The sequence below is a fragment of the Ovis canadensis genome, chromosome 5 (genome assembly GCF_042477335.2).
Source record: "Ovis canadensis isolate MfBH-ARS-UI-01 breed Bighorn chromosome 5, ARS-UI_OviCan_v2, whole genome shotgun sequence".
Classification (NCBI taxonomy): domain Eukaryota; kingdom Metazoa; phylum Chordata; class Mammalia; order Artiodactyla; family Bovidae; genus Ovis; species Ovis canadensis.
Genome location: NC_091249.1, coordinates 74,102,347 through 74,117,604, shown reverse-complemented (window position 1 = coordinate 74,117,604; position 15,258 = coordinate 74,102,347). Strand labels below are relative to the sequence as shown.

The 15,258-nt window shown below is 41.7% G+C and overlaps 1 protein-coding gene across 2 annotated transcripts in view; it reads right to left on the bottom strand.

Moving 5' to 3' along the window:
- HMGXB3 (HMG-box containing 3) overlaps nucleotides 1–15,258 on the bottom strand; it is a 61,539-nt gene that overhangs the window by 31,781 nt on the left and 14,500 nt on the right. The window contains exons 6-11 of one of the 2 annotated variants that reach the window (XM_069592404.1): nucleotides 13,393–13,524; nucleotides 8,908–9,314; nucleotides 6,673–6,848; nucleotides 6,438–6,535; nucleotides 3,877–3,975; nucleotides 2,165–2,314 (exon numbers count right to left, since the gene is read on the bottom strand). In XM_069592404.1, coding sequence (XP_069448505.1) covers nucleotides 2,165–2,314; nucleotides 3,877–3,975; nucleotides 6,438–6,535; nucleotides 6,673–6,848; nucleotides 8,908–9,314; nucleotides 13,393–13,524 — 1,062 coding nt within the window. The remainder of the gene's footprint in view (nucleotides 1–2,164; nucleotides 2,315–3,876; nucleotides 3,976–6,437; nucleotides 6,536–6,672; nucleotides 6,849–8,907; nucleotides 9,315–13,392; nucleotides 13,525–15,258) is intronic. The other variant, XM_069592405.1, reaches the window with a different exon arrangement.

Here is a 15,258-nt window from a genome sequence, read left to right as displayed (position 1 = left end):
AAACCATAGCTTTGACCAACAAAGGTCTGCCAGTAGACCTCTGGTGGCAAAGTGATGTCTCTGCTTTTTAATACGCTGTCTAGATTTGTCCCAGCTCTTCTTCCAAGGAGCAAGCGTCTTTTAATTTTGTGGCTGCAGTCACCGTCCGCAGTGTTTTTGGAGCCCCAGAAAATGAAATCTGGTATTATTTGTGCATTTTCCCCATCTAATTGCCATGAAGTGATAGGACCGGATGCCATTATAATTTATTTCAATGGTAGACACAGGTTATTTCTAATTTTATCTGTTGTAATTACAGAATGTGTGATGTTCCAGACAGGCTTTATTTCAGATATTTTAATTCTGGGAATATGTATTCTAGTATTTGTCTAAAGTATCTGTTCTGAATTTGAGTCCCAACACTTGTCAAGAACCATATAGATGTGTGTTTGTATGTGAGCACCGAAAGTTTTACTCTGGAAACTGACTTAAGGAAATAGTTCAAACAAACAAAAAGTTAATCTGGGGTATAAAATTTTAGATCTAAACCAATTTTCTTTATATTGCACTGGAATTATCCCTGTTTACAAAATAACATTCACTTTCTCGAAGGAAAAAAAAAATGGTGTGGTCAATGTGATATGAAGAGGAGCGTATCAACCACACGGAGAAACCAGAAGGAAAAACTCACTGCCAGCAGAGGGCGCCCTGTGTAACAGGACATGACGGGAGGCAGGGACGCATCTACAAGTTCTGAGACTCCTTGAAGCTCAACTCGTGTTTTCTCTAGCGCTCATGGCCCCAAGAATAGAACGCCCAGATCTAATCCACCTTGCCTGCTTTGTTTTACTGATGGGGAAACTAAAATTCAGGATAGGGAAAGCAAGCAACTTAGGGTCATTTCCAGGCAGGTCTCTCAATTCCTATTCTCAGTGTTTTTTCCTTTTAGTTCCACTTCTCTTTCTCACAATAACCTCAGAATACTACCTCAAGCACAGAAACAGTCCTGACGATTAGGGGTGAGATTCACTGCCAGAAAGCCCCCTCCCGTCCATACACATAGAAAACTTAGCTTGAAGAAGTCCTCCCTAACCTCTCTAGTTCTGTCTGCTCCCAAACCCCCTGACCTCCTGACATAACCCTCTGGGCCTCTCCATGGCTCAGGACATTCAGTATGACCCCCTGCCTGAAAAACAAACTGCCTAGTCTTAGCATTAAAGATCTTCCACGATACATGGTCCCAATCTTTTAAGACTTCTTTTCCATACTCCTCCCCATACACTCTCTCCTCTAACCCAATGGACCATCAGACTGCCTACCTTTTCATCTCTACTCATGCCTATCCTTGAGTATATTGCACACCTTTCTCTCCCACCCACATCCTGCACATCTTGTGAGGTGTGGGTTAGATTTGGAGTGGCGGGGGCTCCACCTTGGATCCTGACTTGTTCTGTGAGCCATCCTCTTTCCCTCCAAAGCATATGAGTTGATCTCTCTTTTTATGTTCATCCCAGTCATTCTGTTCACTGTCTTAGGTAGGTACTCTTTCTGTTCACTTAAAAAAAATTCCTATGTGGAAATTCAGAGGTCCCGTGAAACTGCCCATTTTCCCTGGTTCTAGTAAACAAACAAACAACAAACACAAGCCCTAAGGAGCCAAGTGGAATGTGTTTTACTATCCAGCAGGTTGGTCCCACTTCAGAGAGCAGGCCTGCCAAGACTGCTAGAAGTAAAGCGCTGTGGTTGGCCAAATGCTCTGCAGGGAACCTGAGTAGCAGCAATCTCATCTACAAAGTCTGAGGCTGGCACTATGTATTTACCAAAATTCTATTTACAGGCCCTTCAACAACCTCAGAGCTAAACTGACGTAACCTTTCCAACCCCTTCTACTTCAGAATCCTCACTAAGGCCTGTGTTGGCTATTTTTTTCTCCTGTGAATGAACTCTTGGTCCACTGAGCTCGAAGATTCTCGGAGATCAAGGTATCTGATAAACTCCCTTATCTTAGCAAAGAGGATAAGGAAGCCCAGAAAGAATGCACTTGCCAGGTTTAGAACCTAGAACCTGGCTCCAGTTCTGGTGCTAACTACAGTATGTACCAAGAAATCCTTTTATTTCTCCTAAAGCTGAACTGCTAACAGAGCCCTGTCCAAGACTGGGGGGTGTGTTTGGGGAAGGAACTCACGAGAACCTTGGTGGTTTTCTCAGTTCGGTCTTTGGCAAGGTTAAAACCACAGCTGGGACAAATCCGAGGTTTATGCCGGTTGGTGTAGACATAGCTACAAGAGGGATTCTTGCACTTTCCCCGACCTCGTGATGTAGCCAGGCCCAAATCCTAAAAAATAAGACCATATTTCAATTCTACAAGTCAATTTACACCTGGGCAGAGCCAAGAATCAGGATGACCTGCTACTGGTAAAACAGATGAGAGTGACAATTACAAACCCAGATTGAGACCAGCTCTCAAAGAGCCTTGAAAGTATCTTGAAACAAGATACTTTTTCTATGGTTATCCCCTTTCAGTCTTAATATAGCCTGAACAGTTCTGGCAAGTCCTCCTATCTGTGAAACAAAGATGAATCTCAAAGGTCAGAAATTCAAATGCCTTCAGGGTCCAGGCAATCGGCAGTGAAGCAGGTCTGTTCTAACAGAATGCCAGGGGGACCAAAGACTTCAAGCTCCGTCTGAAGAAATACTGTGACCTGTGGCCTCTACAAGCTCACAGCTCTGGCACTGAGGCTCTTACAACAAGCTGCAGTCTAATCAGCCGAAGAGAGGGTCCTGGGCAGTCCCCACCAAATGGTGCCCCCAGTGGCCTCCCATAGCCACAGGGAAGAGACAGTGAAGGGATGGACGGCACAAAGAAGGGAGTGATTAGGCCTTTGGAAAATGAAGCCTGAGCAGCCCTCCAGGATAAGAGAGCCCTATTCCCAAGATAGGAACAGAAAAGGCAATGACCCACCATACTATGTTGTTTTGTTCCTACTGAATGCCCAGCAGAGGGCATGGCACAAAGAATGTGCTCAATAGAAATTTCTGAATTTTTAAAAATCTTGAATTTAAAAAAAATCTAGCTGCTTCCTCAAAATCTGTGCATCTCACTCATCCAGGGGAACTGCCAAAGGTTACCTGACTGGTTTGGTACCTTAAGGATCAACAAAATTAGAGAGTATTGAGCAAGAGAAGCCCCAAAACATGCTTTCTAAGCCAAGAGAGTATTTTACAGACAGTGAAAACTGAGGACCAGAGAAGGAAAGAGCCTCCAGGTCAGACGGCATGCCAGCAGTGGAGCCAGAACCGCTTTTGGACTAGGTCTTTCGACATCTACTGTTTACTTCACTGCTCCAGGCTGCTAAGCCTGCAAAAGAATGACCCCAGAGCCCCACATTCGTTTTGGGGGATGTTAATATGTTATGTTAAAAATAAAAGCAGGGGAGGGAAAACCTTGGTGGGAAACACCAGGTTGAACAAAATAAGTTGCTTTTACTAAAGCACTTCTGAAACCCTATCAGATACCAGTACTGAATGTGACTGTTTTAGGGAGAAAAAAATACATTTCTCAAACTTGCATGTAGAGCACTAAAAGGTCTAAAGATGGCTGAATGCTGAAGCTGGACTGAATTCTCAGTGACCTTCCCGGAGAACTACTCAAGAGAAATATCTTGGTCAGCTGGCCTACACTTCATGGATCTCACTTGGGAAAAACAAGAAACCTAGCTGATTCACTCAGTAATCACTATGATTTGTTCCAGTGACAAGATGTTTAGAATCAATGATCGAGCCCTCACCCTACTCTCACTCCCAAGTACCACTCCCCACCCCTCCTCAGACTCCTACTCACCCTCCACCACACAACCAAACCACCCCTGTGTCCACCCATCACTTAGTTCCGCTTACCAGTGTGACAGTGCAGCTGTACTTATATGGAGGAAACATATCGGGCTTGACCTCCACAACTTTCACCTGAGATGTCCTGTTGGTTTGGCCATTTGATAGCTGCAGATCAAAACAGATTACTTAGTGCTCCTGAACCTCAGGCAAGCTCCTGAGGTCCTATGTACTGGAACAGCTTGAGGAAACAGTTGCCCAGGAAGTTGTAGAGCTATGCTCCAAATGAGCCCTCTGGGATGCTAGTCAGCAGTCCCCAGCCCACCAAAGGTTGAATGTCGCTTTCAACTCCCGGGGTTGCCACATTCCTTTGCACAGCTTCTAACACTGCATATTGGTAACACTATAAATCAGATTTACAACTACTATCAGGTGAGAAAAGCATATAATTGCTCTATACACAAATATGTGGTTGAATTATGCTGACATAAAGAAGTCTGTGGAATTCCCCAGCAGTCCAATGGTTAGGATTCTGCACTTCCACAGCCTGGGGCCTGTGTCTGATCCTTGATTAGGGAACTAAGATCCCATTTTTTTTGGCATGGCCAAAAAAAAAAGACATCTGAAAGATTACTCACTAAAATGCCACAGGTTAAGAGGAAGATAATGGTTGTTTCCCATTTTACCAGTAGCTATAAATTTCTCAAATGTTCTACACAAAATGCAAAAAAAGATGAAGGAAGCATTCTAAATTAAAAATATTCTGTAATAATTTAATTTTCAGAATATAAGATTTCATGGAACTTAACTGGTTTAAGACAGAGAAGGCGATGGCACTCCACTCCAGTACTCTTGCCTGGAAAATCCCATGGACAGAGGAGCCTGGTGGGCTGCAGTCCATGGGGTCGCTAAGAGTTGGATACAACTGAGCGACTTCCCTTTCACTTTTCACTTTCATGCACTGGAGAAGGAAATGGCAACCCACTCCAGTGTTCTTGCCTGGAGAATCCCGGGGACAGGGGAGCCTGGTGGGCTTCTGTCTATGGGGTCGCACAGAGTTGGACATGACTGAAGTGACTTAGCAGCAGCAGCAGCAACAACAAGAGCATTTGCCGCTTTTTACAAATACTGAATTTGCAAATGAAAAGGAAACTACGGAGAAGATTGGCAACTTACACACATAAAGGAGCTCTAAGGCCTTGGGATCTAGGAAGTCGCCGAAGCAGACTCATTACCATCCTTCTAGACTCAAAGACCACACATGCACCCAGAGGTGTCACCACTACTGGGTGAAAAAAGACCAACCTTCAAGGGAGAAGCTGACTGATACCCTTGTTGGGACAGACTTAGAACTATCACATAAAAGCAGGTACCTGACAGCACAGGGCAAGGGAGAAGGCAGACTGATGTTCCTATTCCAATGTGGTCCATTTTGGGGTTTTCAATTTCAAACTGAGGGGTCATGAAATTAATTTAATGGGCTGAAATCAGGATTTTGAAAAAGAAATGGAAAAATGACTGCATTTAATATGGGCATAGCTTCATTAAGCTTTTAATGTATAGATGTATGTACGTCTACTGATGTAGAAATGTATTTATTACTGATAGGCATGCTCAGAAAAAACTACAACAAAAAATCTAAGAACAAAGGTGCTTCAACACATGCAATTTTGACACCTGGTAATAAATCTTTAACAGCTTTATCATTAAATGGAATGAACTGTACTGGCTGCATGCCAGTGGATGAGATGGTTGGATGGCATCACCAATTCAATGGACATGAACTTGGGCAAACTTGGAGACAGTGAGGGGCAAGGAAGCCTGATGCGCTGCAATCCATGGCATTGTGATGAGTCGGACTTGACTTGGTGAATGAACAACAAGCCAGTATATGGAGGAAGAGCCATTCTTTTAGGTTTGAAAGATTACATTAAAAACATAAACACAGACAAATGCAGGAAAGGACTCGAGGGCTGAGACAGTGCACACCAGACTGTCAATGACTGGTATTTCTGGGTGACAGGATCCTAAGACTTATTTTCTTTCTGCCTTACCTGAACTTTCTACAGCAATCATGCATTCATTTTTTTCTAAAAAGATATGACAACTAAATGCAGTATCTAATCCTAGACCAGATCCTGTACTGAAGCAGAAAATGCTACCATGGACTTAACTGGGTAAAACTGACAAAACTGGAATACACATGAAAAAGTATCAATGTTTCATTCAGTAGCAAAATACTCCTATTTTTAGGAAATGCACAATTAAGCATTAAAGAGTAAAAGGCCACGTTACCCTTAAATTATGACTATTTTAAATACACACACACACAATGGGGGAGGATACATGAGCACAAATTATAATGCAAAATGGGCTAATACTAGAGAGTGCACAGGTGCTCTTTGTACTACTTTTATTCTTACAACTTGTTTTAAATTGTTTCTAAATAAAAGTACACATAACAAGAAATTTAAAAAATAGACAAGTCATTCATGCTAAACCTACTCCCAGAGCTCTACCAGTGTAATAATGGAGGCTTTTTGCCTATGGCTTTGAGACACTCAATGGAAGCCCTGTTCTCAGAGCAGCCAGTCCCCCCAGGGAGCTCCCCCTCTGGGGAATGGTCTTACCTTCACCTCACCAGTGCTAGATGGCTGCTGGATGGGCTGGCCCAGCTGCTTCAGCGTGCTTGGCTTCAGGCCACAAGTCCTCACAGAGGGAGTCTTATCTGAGACAATCAGGAGCCAAACTGGTGACTTAAGTGCATTCAGAGTGGCCCTAGGTCTCTCATCTCTATGCTCAACCCCCACTCCTGCCCCCTTCCCTTTCAACAGTCCCTCTTCCCGGGTCTGTCCCAGACCTTACCACTCAGAGGGAAGGCCTGCCTGGCCCTGGGCAGTCCCATGCTGCTGCCTCGGCCCACATTAGCTGGGGCTGGAAGAATTGCTCTCATGGGTCTTGCTGCAGCCAGTAATGATGGCTTGCCCCGCGCTCTGCCTTTAATCTCTGGGGCTCTGGGCATAGGAGTGAGCAGGTCAACTCTGAAAAAAAAAAAAAAAAAAGGAAACTTTCCTAGAAATTCCAGACCAAGGGGAAGAAAATCCAAATGCCATCTCCAGATAGCACTTTATTAGAGGAATACTGTCCTGGTTAAAATGTCATACTTTAGACATTAATTAAACCATTAAGTAGCTCTGTAACCCTGGGCAGGAAATCCCACGTCTGTTTACCTTAAGTTTCTGATACATAAAATGGGAAAGTAATTACAGGTACTACATGGGTCATTATGAAGATTTTTTAAAAGTGCAAAACCATGCCTACAGTGAGGAATTATCACCAGCAAAGGTAGTTGTAACATCTAGTCCACCCCTAGTCCGCTCAAGTATTTACAGTGTATCAGTCTCCCACATGAGGGCTGCTGAGAGGCCCTGGAGAACAAAGTCCGTGTTTCCTTCATCTCTGTGGCTCCAATCTGAGCATAAAGCCTGCCCACAGGAGGCCTCAATACACCTTGGCTAAAGCGCTTCAGCTGCCCAAAGCAAAAGTGCACAGCATCCTTCTCTAAAGACACAGAACCATCTCAGAGTATTGATATATTGTTAAATTTTAAAAGGTAATGAGTCAAAGTATGTATGTTATGCTGCCATTTGTGTAAAGAAAGGTGGGGGAAAAAAATAGACACACACACACACACAATTGACCTTGAATAGCATGTATTAGGGGAACTGACCCACACGTACTCAAAAGCTCACTGATAACTGCACAGCCCTTTCTCCATTTCCAGAGTTCCCCAACCCACTGCACACCATGTAGTACAACAGAATGTATGTGCTGAAAACAATCCATATGTAAGTGGACCCACACCATGCAAGTCCATGTTTGTTCAAGAGTTAACTCCTATGTACAAACATCACGTTTTCCCACCTTTCTTTACACAAATTTAGCACAACATACATATTTTAATATCTTGATTTAAAAAACTTAATATTATTATAAACACACACACACACACTCCTATCTGTTTATATATACTTAAAATTATCTCTAAAAACACAGAAAGTTGGAAATATTGTCTGTGGTAAATGGGAATGGAGCACTGAAGGATGGGACAGAAAGATTTTTTTTCAGGATATATTTTTTACATCTTGGAGTTTGAACTAAGTGTATTTTCTATTCAACAATAAAAAAATTTCATCATAATAATATAAACCAGAATTTCTAAACCATGACAATACTAACATTTTGGGCCAAATAATTCTCTGGCACAACAGGCTGTCCTGTGCAGTGCAGGATGTCTAGCGGCATCCTTGGCCTCTATCAGTAGATGCCAGTAACACTCTCTCCCCAACTGTGTCAACCAAAAATGTCTCCAAACACTGCCACAATGTCCCCTGGAGCACTGTGCCCCTTTGAGAACCACTGATATAAACAAATAAGGAATTTCCATTTTAAGATGATAGTTGCCTTTGGAAAGCAGCTACATAGAGCATCCAGTTAAACCTCTAAAAAAGGGAGGAAAAACAGCCCATACTTACGGACCTCTCCTATCTGAAAGCTTTACATGTGATCTTTTTCAGGCAGTATGGTCAGGCATTGAGGATATGATTTTTTTTTTTTAGAAGACTCAACTCAAAATTTTCCAGAGGGGGAGAATGGGTATGAAGTATCTGTGCCCAGTCAAATAGAAGCCCAGGAAAGAGTCACAATCAGAATTTAGTTCTCTGACCACCAGGACAGGAATCTTTACATAAGATGCCTTAATAATGCCTCGCTTTCCAAATGTAGGAGCCAGGATTGAATACTAGGTCTGTAACACTACCCACAGTCTGTACTAGCAAAACTCTACAATAAACGCTTTAGGCAGACTGACTGAAGGGATGTATAAGGACCAGGAACAGTAGCGAAAAGACAGCAGAGTATAGGAGAAAAAAAGGCAAATCAATGTCTCTAGGCCTTGGTTTCTGTATCCAACATAGAAACCATGAATTGGGCTCTGTTGCCTGTCTCAGGAATGCTATAAAGACATGGACAAAACACACACTGGGCACTTCACAAGCTGCTGTTCTAAACGCAATGCTATATATAAACACACTGGGTTACCCTGTAGGCTTTTTAGGAGCAGGGAGTGAACCGGAGGTGCTGGTCCCCTCGGCTGGTGGTGGCACGTCTAGTCCAGGACTGTCATTTTCAGTTGTTCCCAGAGAGACCTCAGGTTTGACCACTGGCATCTTAATGACTGCTGTACCATGATTCCCAGGAGTTTCCTTGACCAAAACATGGGCATCTGAGATGATCACTTCCTCCCACTCATTCTCCTCACCCACTTCTCTTGGAGGAGCTACACTGAGAAGCTGGCTTACAGCTTCTGAGTTCTCCAGAGTCAGTTTGGAAGCGTTTTCCTTAGCGGAATTTTGCTCAGTGGTGACAGGCTGCTGATTTCTTTTAACCACAGAGCCTTTGGAGGAGACACCAGAAGTCAATTCCACTTTGACTTTGGCTGGCTTTTCCTAGAAAAAATAAGAAAACCTTTTATGCATGTGGCATTTTACAGACGACAACACATTTACAAATATTCTCTCATTTGATCCTCGTAACAATAATGTGTGAGCAACAGATAAGAAGTTGAGGCTGAGAGAGGAAGAGGCTGACTTCAGGTCCCAAGTTTTATAAAACTGGTCTGAACCTAAGTCTTCTGATTCCCGTTTCCTTTCGCCATAATATTCAACGCTATAGTTGGCATAAACCTATTCTTCTAATAAATTTCTTAATGACATGTTTCTTTAGGTTTCAGCAAACAAATACTGGCATTTTTTTACTTGGACCTCTGACTGTTCAAGGCCTACTTCTTAAAAAAATTTCTTAACAGTGGTTATGTCCAAAATGGATCTCAGAGTTTTTTCTTCCACATGAATAGTGAAAGGCACTATAAACTAAAAGACAAACCACAAAAGCTGGGTTCTGTCTAGCCTCTGCTTCATCATAACTGCTTATGTCACCTGAGGCAAGCTTCATCTGATTCGTCATTTCCCATTATGGAAAAAGAAAGCTCTTGGGTCAACGGCAGGAAGACAGCCTTTTGGGAGACTTAATTGTTCATGGAAGGGCAGGATCCCTCTTTGCACTTTTCAGGAAGCTCAGTACCTGTGGCCAATGCCATTCAATTTCAGTATTGTCTCCCAGTCATTGACTATCAAAAAACCCTTACATTTCTTAAGTCCCTCTGGGCCACATGGTGCCTCTGGCTAAGAATCAACATAGATAATCTTTAAGAAATCTCCTATAAAGCATTCTTAGGTTCTAACACGGAGAAGGAAATGGCAACCCACTCAAGTACTCTTGCCTGGAATATCCCATGGATGGAGGAGCCTGGTGGGCTGCAGTCCATGGGGTCACTAAGAGTCGGACATGACTGAGCGACTTCACTTTCACTTTTCACTTTCATGCACTGGAGAAGGAAATGGCAACCCATTCCAGTGTTCTTGCCTGGAGAATCCCAGGACGGGGGAGCCTGCTGGGCTGTCATCTATGGGGTTGCGCAGTCGGACACAACTAAAGCGACTTAGCAGCAGCAGGTTCTAACACACGATGACAAACCATGAAGACAAGAAACATTCTTAGTAAATTGTACTCAGCTTCCTGACTGCTCAAGAGGGAAGTCAGCAGAAAAACAGGAAACATGTTAAACCAAATCCTTGAGATGAGGTATTTGAGCAAAATGTTGCCCACTAAGTAGGCTATAGACAAAAATTCTTTGCAGGAAGACTGAGTAATTTAAGCAAACAGAGCAAAAAAACTTGAGCTAGTGATCTCACATTTCCTTCACCCAGCATACCCTTTTCAGATGTCACTTTCTTTCAAGATGGAAGACAAATACTACCAGTTCCTCGTGCAGAGACCTCAATTATTGCTATAGGAGTGAGGCCTTGAGCTAAAGAGCCTTATATACCATCTTTTGTTCCATCCAACTCACTGGGAACTGTGCCACATGTTTCTTGGGCTAATTTTAGCCAGTATGAACTCCAGAACAATATAAGAAAAGGTGAGTCATTTCCTGACTGGCATGGACATATTTGGAACTTTCAGGAACTATTTATACTTGCTCCTTCAAAAATCAGAACTCAAGAAATCTTAAGATTCTGCAGCTTAACAGCACAGCAATGCCTGCAGTCTGGTTTAGTGGAAAAGACAATAGCATAATTAACAATGTGAATGTAACAAGTCATTTCTCCTCAATCTATTTTTCCTCAGCTAGAAACTGGGAGTTGAACTAGCTGATAACCAAAGTCACTTTTATCTCTAAAATTTTAAATGCATTTATGCTACGTTACCCTTTTTCTTCTCAAAATTACTTATTCTGTTCCAAGGAGACTTAGAAATCACGCTATATGCTCTTTACATGGTAATTCTTTTTTCAAAATATTTACTTATTATTTATTTGGTGGCATTGGCTCTTCGTTGTGGTCAATAGGCTTAGTTGCCCCCAAGGCATGTGGGATCTTAATTCCCCAACCAGGGATTGAACCCGTGTCTCCTGCATTAGGAGGTGGATTCTTAACCATTGGACCACCAGGGAAATCCCTACATAGTAATTCTTGGAAAAATCTTGGAGAAAAAAAATCTCTGACTTAGCAAGTAAAGACAGGAGACAAGAAGCTAAGAAAAAAAATTTATGCACGTCATGAGTTCAATCTCAGAAAGAGAATGGCTTAACAGTTATTTCAATAAAAGGGCAGGGGAGAAGACAAAATGAAAAAGCAAAGAAAGCCAAAGTCAAAACAGAATCTGAAACAGACTGCGCACAGGATCGGTTAGACTCACACAAAAGCACAGGAAACAAGATCATCCGACAGACCTGCTGTGTATCAGTGAAGAAGAAGGACCAAGGAGAAGTCCAACTGCTACCCAATTCTATCTTCCTACCGCAGTTGGGGAAGTGTATTTTGGGAGAATAATTAGGGTGGGAATAAATGAAATGGCTTCACAACACAAAAACTCCACAAAGCCCTAGGTATTTCCTGCCCCTTGAAGTGTTAATGTTCACAGTAATAACAAGAGACAGTTATACTGCTGCCAACAATGGGAGCAGTGAACACCTACAGAGGATTGAATATATAATTACACTAGAAATGAACCATCCACTTTGCATGGATAATTTCATCTGACCCCTCCAACAACCCTACTGATGTAGGTAATATTCTTAGCTTCTATTTACAAATGAAGCCTAAATCAAGAACAGAAATGTAGAATGACTTTCCCAAGGTTACAACGTTAAATACCTGAGTAGGGGTTTGAACTGAGGAAGCTGACTCCAGAATTATATTCTTAATTATTAACCTATTCTGTCTCCAAAACTGGTGCTATCCTGAACTTCAATACTTAGCCAGAGGGCAAAAGTCACTATCCTGATAATTTTCTAAGAAATGTTCTGTGGAAAATGCCCCAAAGGAACTTAGTAAGTATGATACTATGTAAGTTTTCTCTACAGAGAAAATAAGTCTGGACCATGAGTTGAAACACATGATGAACACAATCCTAGCCTAAACTATTTTCACAAAAACAATGCCTTCTCTTTCCTTTTCTATCTACCCAACTCCTATTGCTCTTTCCAAATCATCTCCTCTATAAAACAGCTTCTATTTTAGTCCTTTTGTCCCTAGATAATTTATAGTCTCATATCAAAAATGTGGCCAGTAGGTATGATTTATAGTCAGTGCCAAGCACACAGCAGGTAACAAAAAACATGTTCTGAACTGAACATCACAGGGGCATAGCTCTAATGCTCATTTATTTACCGAGCACCATTTATTTGGAGACAGAAGTACGTATTTGGAAAGTTAAACTATGGCCGAGCTTGAATACTGGGTTAAAGACCTCCACTTTTAATAGAAGCTATAGGAAACTAAGTGGGCTTCCCTGGTGGCTCAGACGGTAAAGAATCTGCCTGCAATGTGGGCGACCTGCATTTGATCCCTGGGTCGGGAAGATTCCTTGGAGAAGGAAATGACAACCCACTCCAGTATTCTTGCCTGGAAAATCCCATGAACAGAGGAGCCTGTTGCGCTACAGTCCATGGGATTGCAAAGATTCAGACAATACTGAGCAACTAACACTTTCCACATGAAACTAAAAGGACTCAGAGCTAAGGAATGAGATGTGCCCTGTGTGTATGAATAGTTAAGTAGTTAGTGTGGAGGGTGGAATGCTAAAAATGTGACCCTAACAGGAAATGAATAATTTAACATAGTATAGTCATTCATGGAAAACTATGAAGCAATTAAAGATAACATTTTTGAAGAATTTTTAATGATATGGTACAGTGAAAGAAAAAAGACAAGATACAGAATTTCTATACCCACGAATAAAGACTAGAAAAAATCTTAACAGACACTGAAATCTTAACAATGGCTTTTCTTTGGATGGAGGTTACGGATAACATTTTATTCTTTCTTCTTAAAAAGAAAGAAACTGACTTATTTGTAGCATCAGAAAAGTTAAATGAATATTAATTTAAGTCATCTATTCTTAAGGGGAATAGTAAGGTTACTCTGTGGGGTTTCCAAAGCAGTGATGGCCAATGGACTCTACCTTTGGGATCCACTTCCCGCCGAGGAAGTTACCACAGGTGGGGCACTTGGGTGGCTTGTGCCTGGTGACGTATGTAAAGGAGCAGCCCGGGCTGGTACATGTCCCATGGCCCCGCCGTGTGTATGTAGTAGTCTGTAAGAATAGAGAAGGAAAGGTCAGAATCAACAGTGCAACCTAATCTCTCTCAGATCCTGATGACTATTAGAACCCCAACAATGGCAGGAGGATATCAGCTTGCAAAAAATTAGCCAGTTCATGGTCTTAAAAGGTCAGAACTGGAAAGGCCCTAAAATACAACTAATTAGTTCACTTTTTAGAAATGGAGAAAGTGAATGCAAATGAAGAAAAACAACTGCGTAGGGTCACAGAGTTAGGTACCAGAAGAACAAAGATTATGATAGCTACAATTAATTAATTAAGTGAAGTACCACACAGGGCTAAACACTCTATCGATATCTCATTTAAAGTTCTCAGCAATACTGAGGTAGGTATTACTACTACTGAGGTTCAGAGTGGTTAGATGCTTTGTTTCAAATCATGAATCATGTGGTGACTCAAGGACAGAGCCAGGCCTAGAAGACAGATCTTTTTGATTCCTGGTCAAAACTCCTTCCATGCATCCTGCTGCACCCTACGGCTCTCCATACATCAAAGCACTTGCTTCATCTTCATTCTTATTAAAAATCAGAGAACCTAGACTCTAGGATTCAAAGATATAAAAACAGTCCAGTCACTAAAAAAATGAGAGGGAACTCCAGTTGAAACCAGGTCCTTTGACACTCAACAGAATTTGATTATTTGTATACATATATTCAATCACTGGCTCATATAATCTCTGGTGATTTCCCTTTGAACAGAATGTATTATATTTCAGCTAGAAATAGAAATTAGCCATGCTCCATTTCTTGATTAATGCTGGAAAGAAAACACTTCCCTGTCAGATCTGTTCGGTCACTTATGAATGGTTTACTCAGCTACTAATCCCTGTCTCCCTAGCCTGGCCAGAAAGCAAAAACCTCCCTTAGGAAACACCAAGCTGCCTCTAGGCTGCCTCTGGCCAGAACACCTAAGGAAAAAGGAATATGACAGTGATAGTAAATCAAGGATGAGTGTGAAGTTGTATGGCACCAGGAGCTGGGGGTAATTCATCTTTGTTCTTGGGCCCTTGATTTCCTCTTCTGTAAAATCACCTGCCCTTTCTGCTTAATGGGTATATCTTGAGGAACAAAAAGTTTGTAAGACTATTTTTAATGGAAAATAAAACATTTGTCTTTTCTCTGACTGTGACCCCACACAGAATAGTCATTCTGAATACATTCCCAGAGAAAAGTTAGTTCCATAAATAAATCACCACCAACCTGGAAATACTCCTAAAGAGCAGCATACAGAAATGACTTTAGAAAATAATGCCAGTGTTCAAGGCTGATGTTGCCTTCTTAAGTAGTTCTAGAAGAGCTTGATTTAACATTTATTAGACCATGAAAGAACATTAATTTCCTGAAGAGGAAAGGTTCAGGAAAAATAATTTACTATAACTTTCTTACCTAATAAAATATTATTTATCTGTAGCGGGAATTTTAAGAGGAAAAGGCAGACTATGACAAGTTAAATATATGTACCTAAAAGAAACCAAGATACATATCCTAAAAAAAAACCAATATGGTAATGAAGACAAAGTTAATGAGCCACAGACCAATAAATGAGATAAAATAGATTCATTAAAAATATTCAATTTGGAGTTCCCTGGTGGTCCAGTGGTTGAGAATCCACCTGCCAATGCAGGGAACATGGGTTCAATCCCTGGTTCGGGAAGATTCCACATGCTTCGGGGCAACTAGGCACTCATGCCACAACCACTGAGCCCGG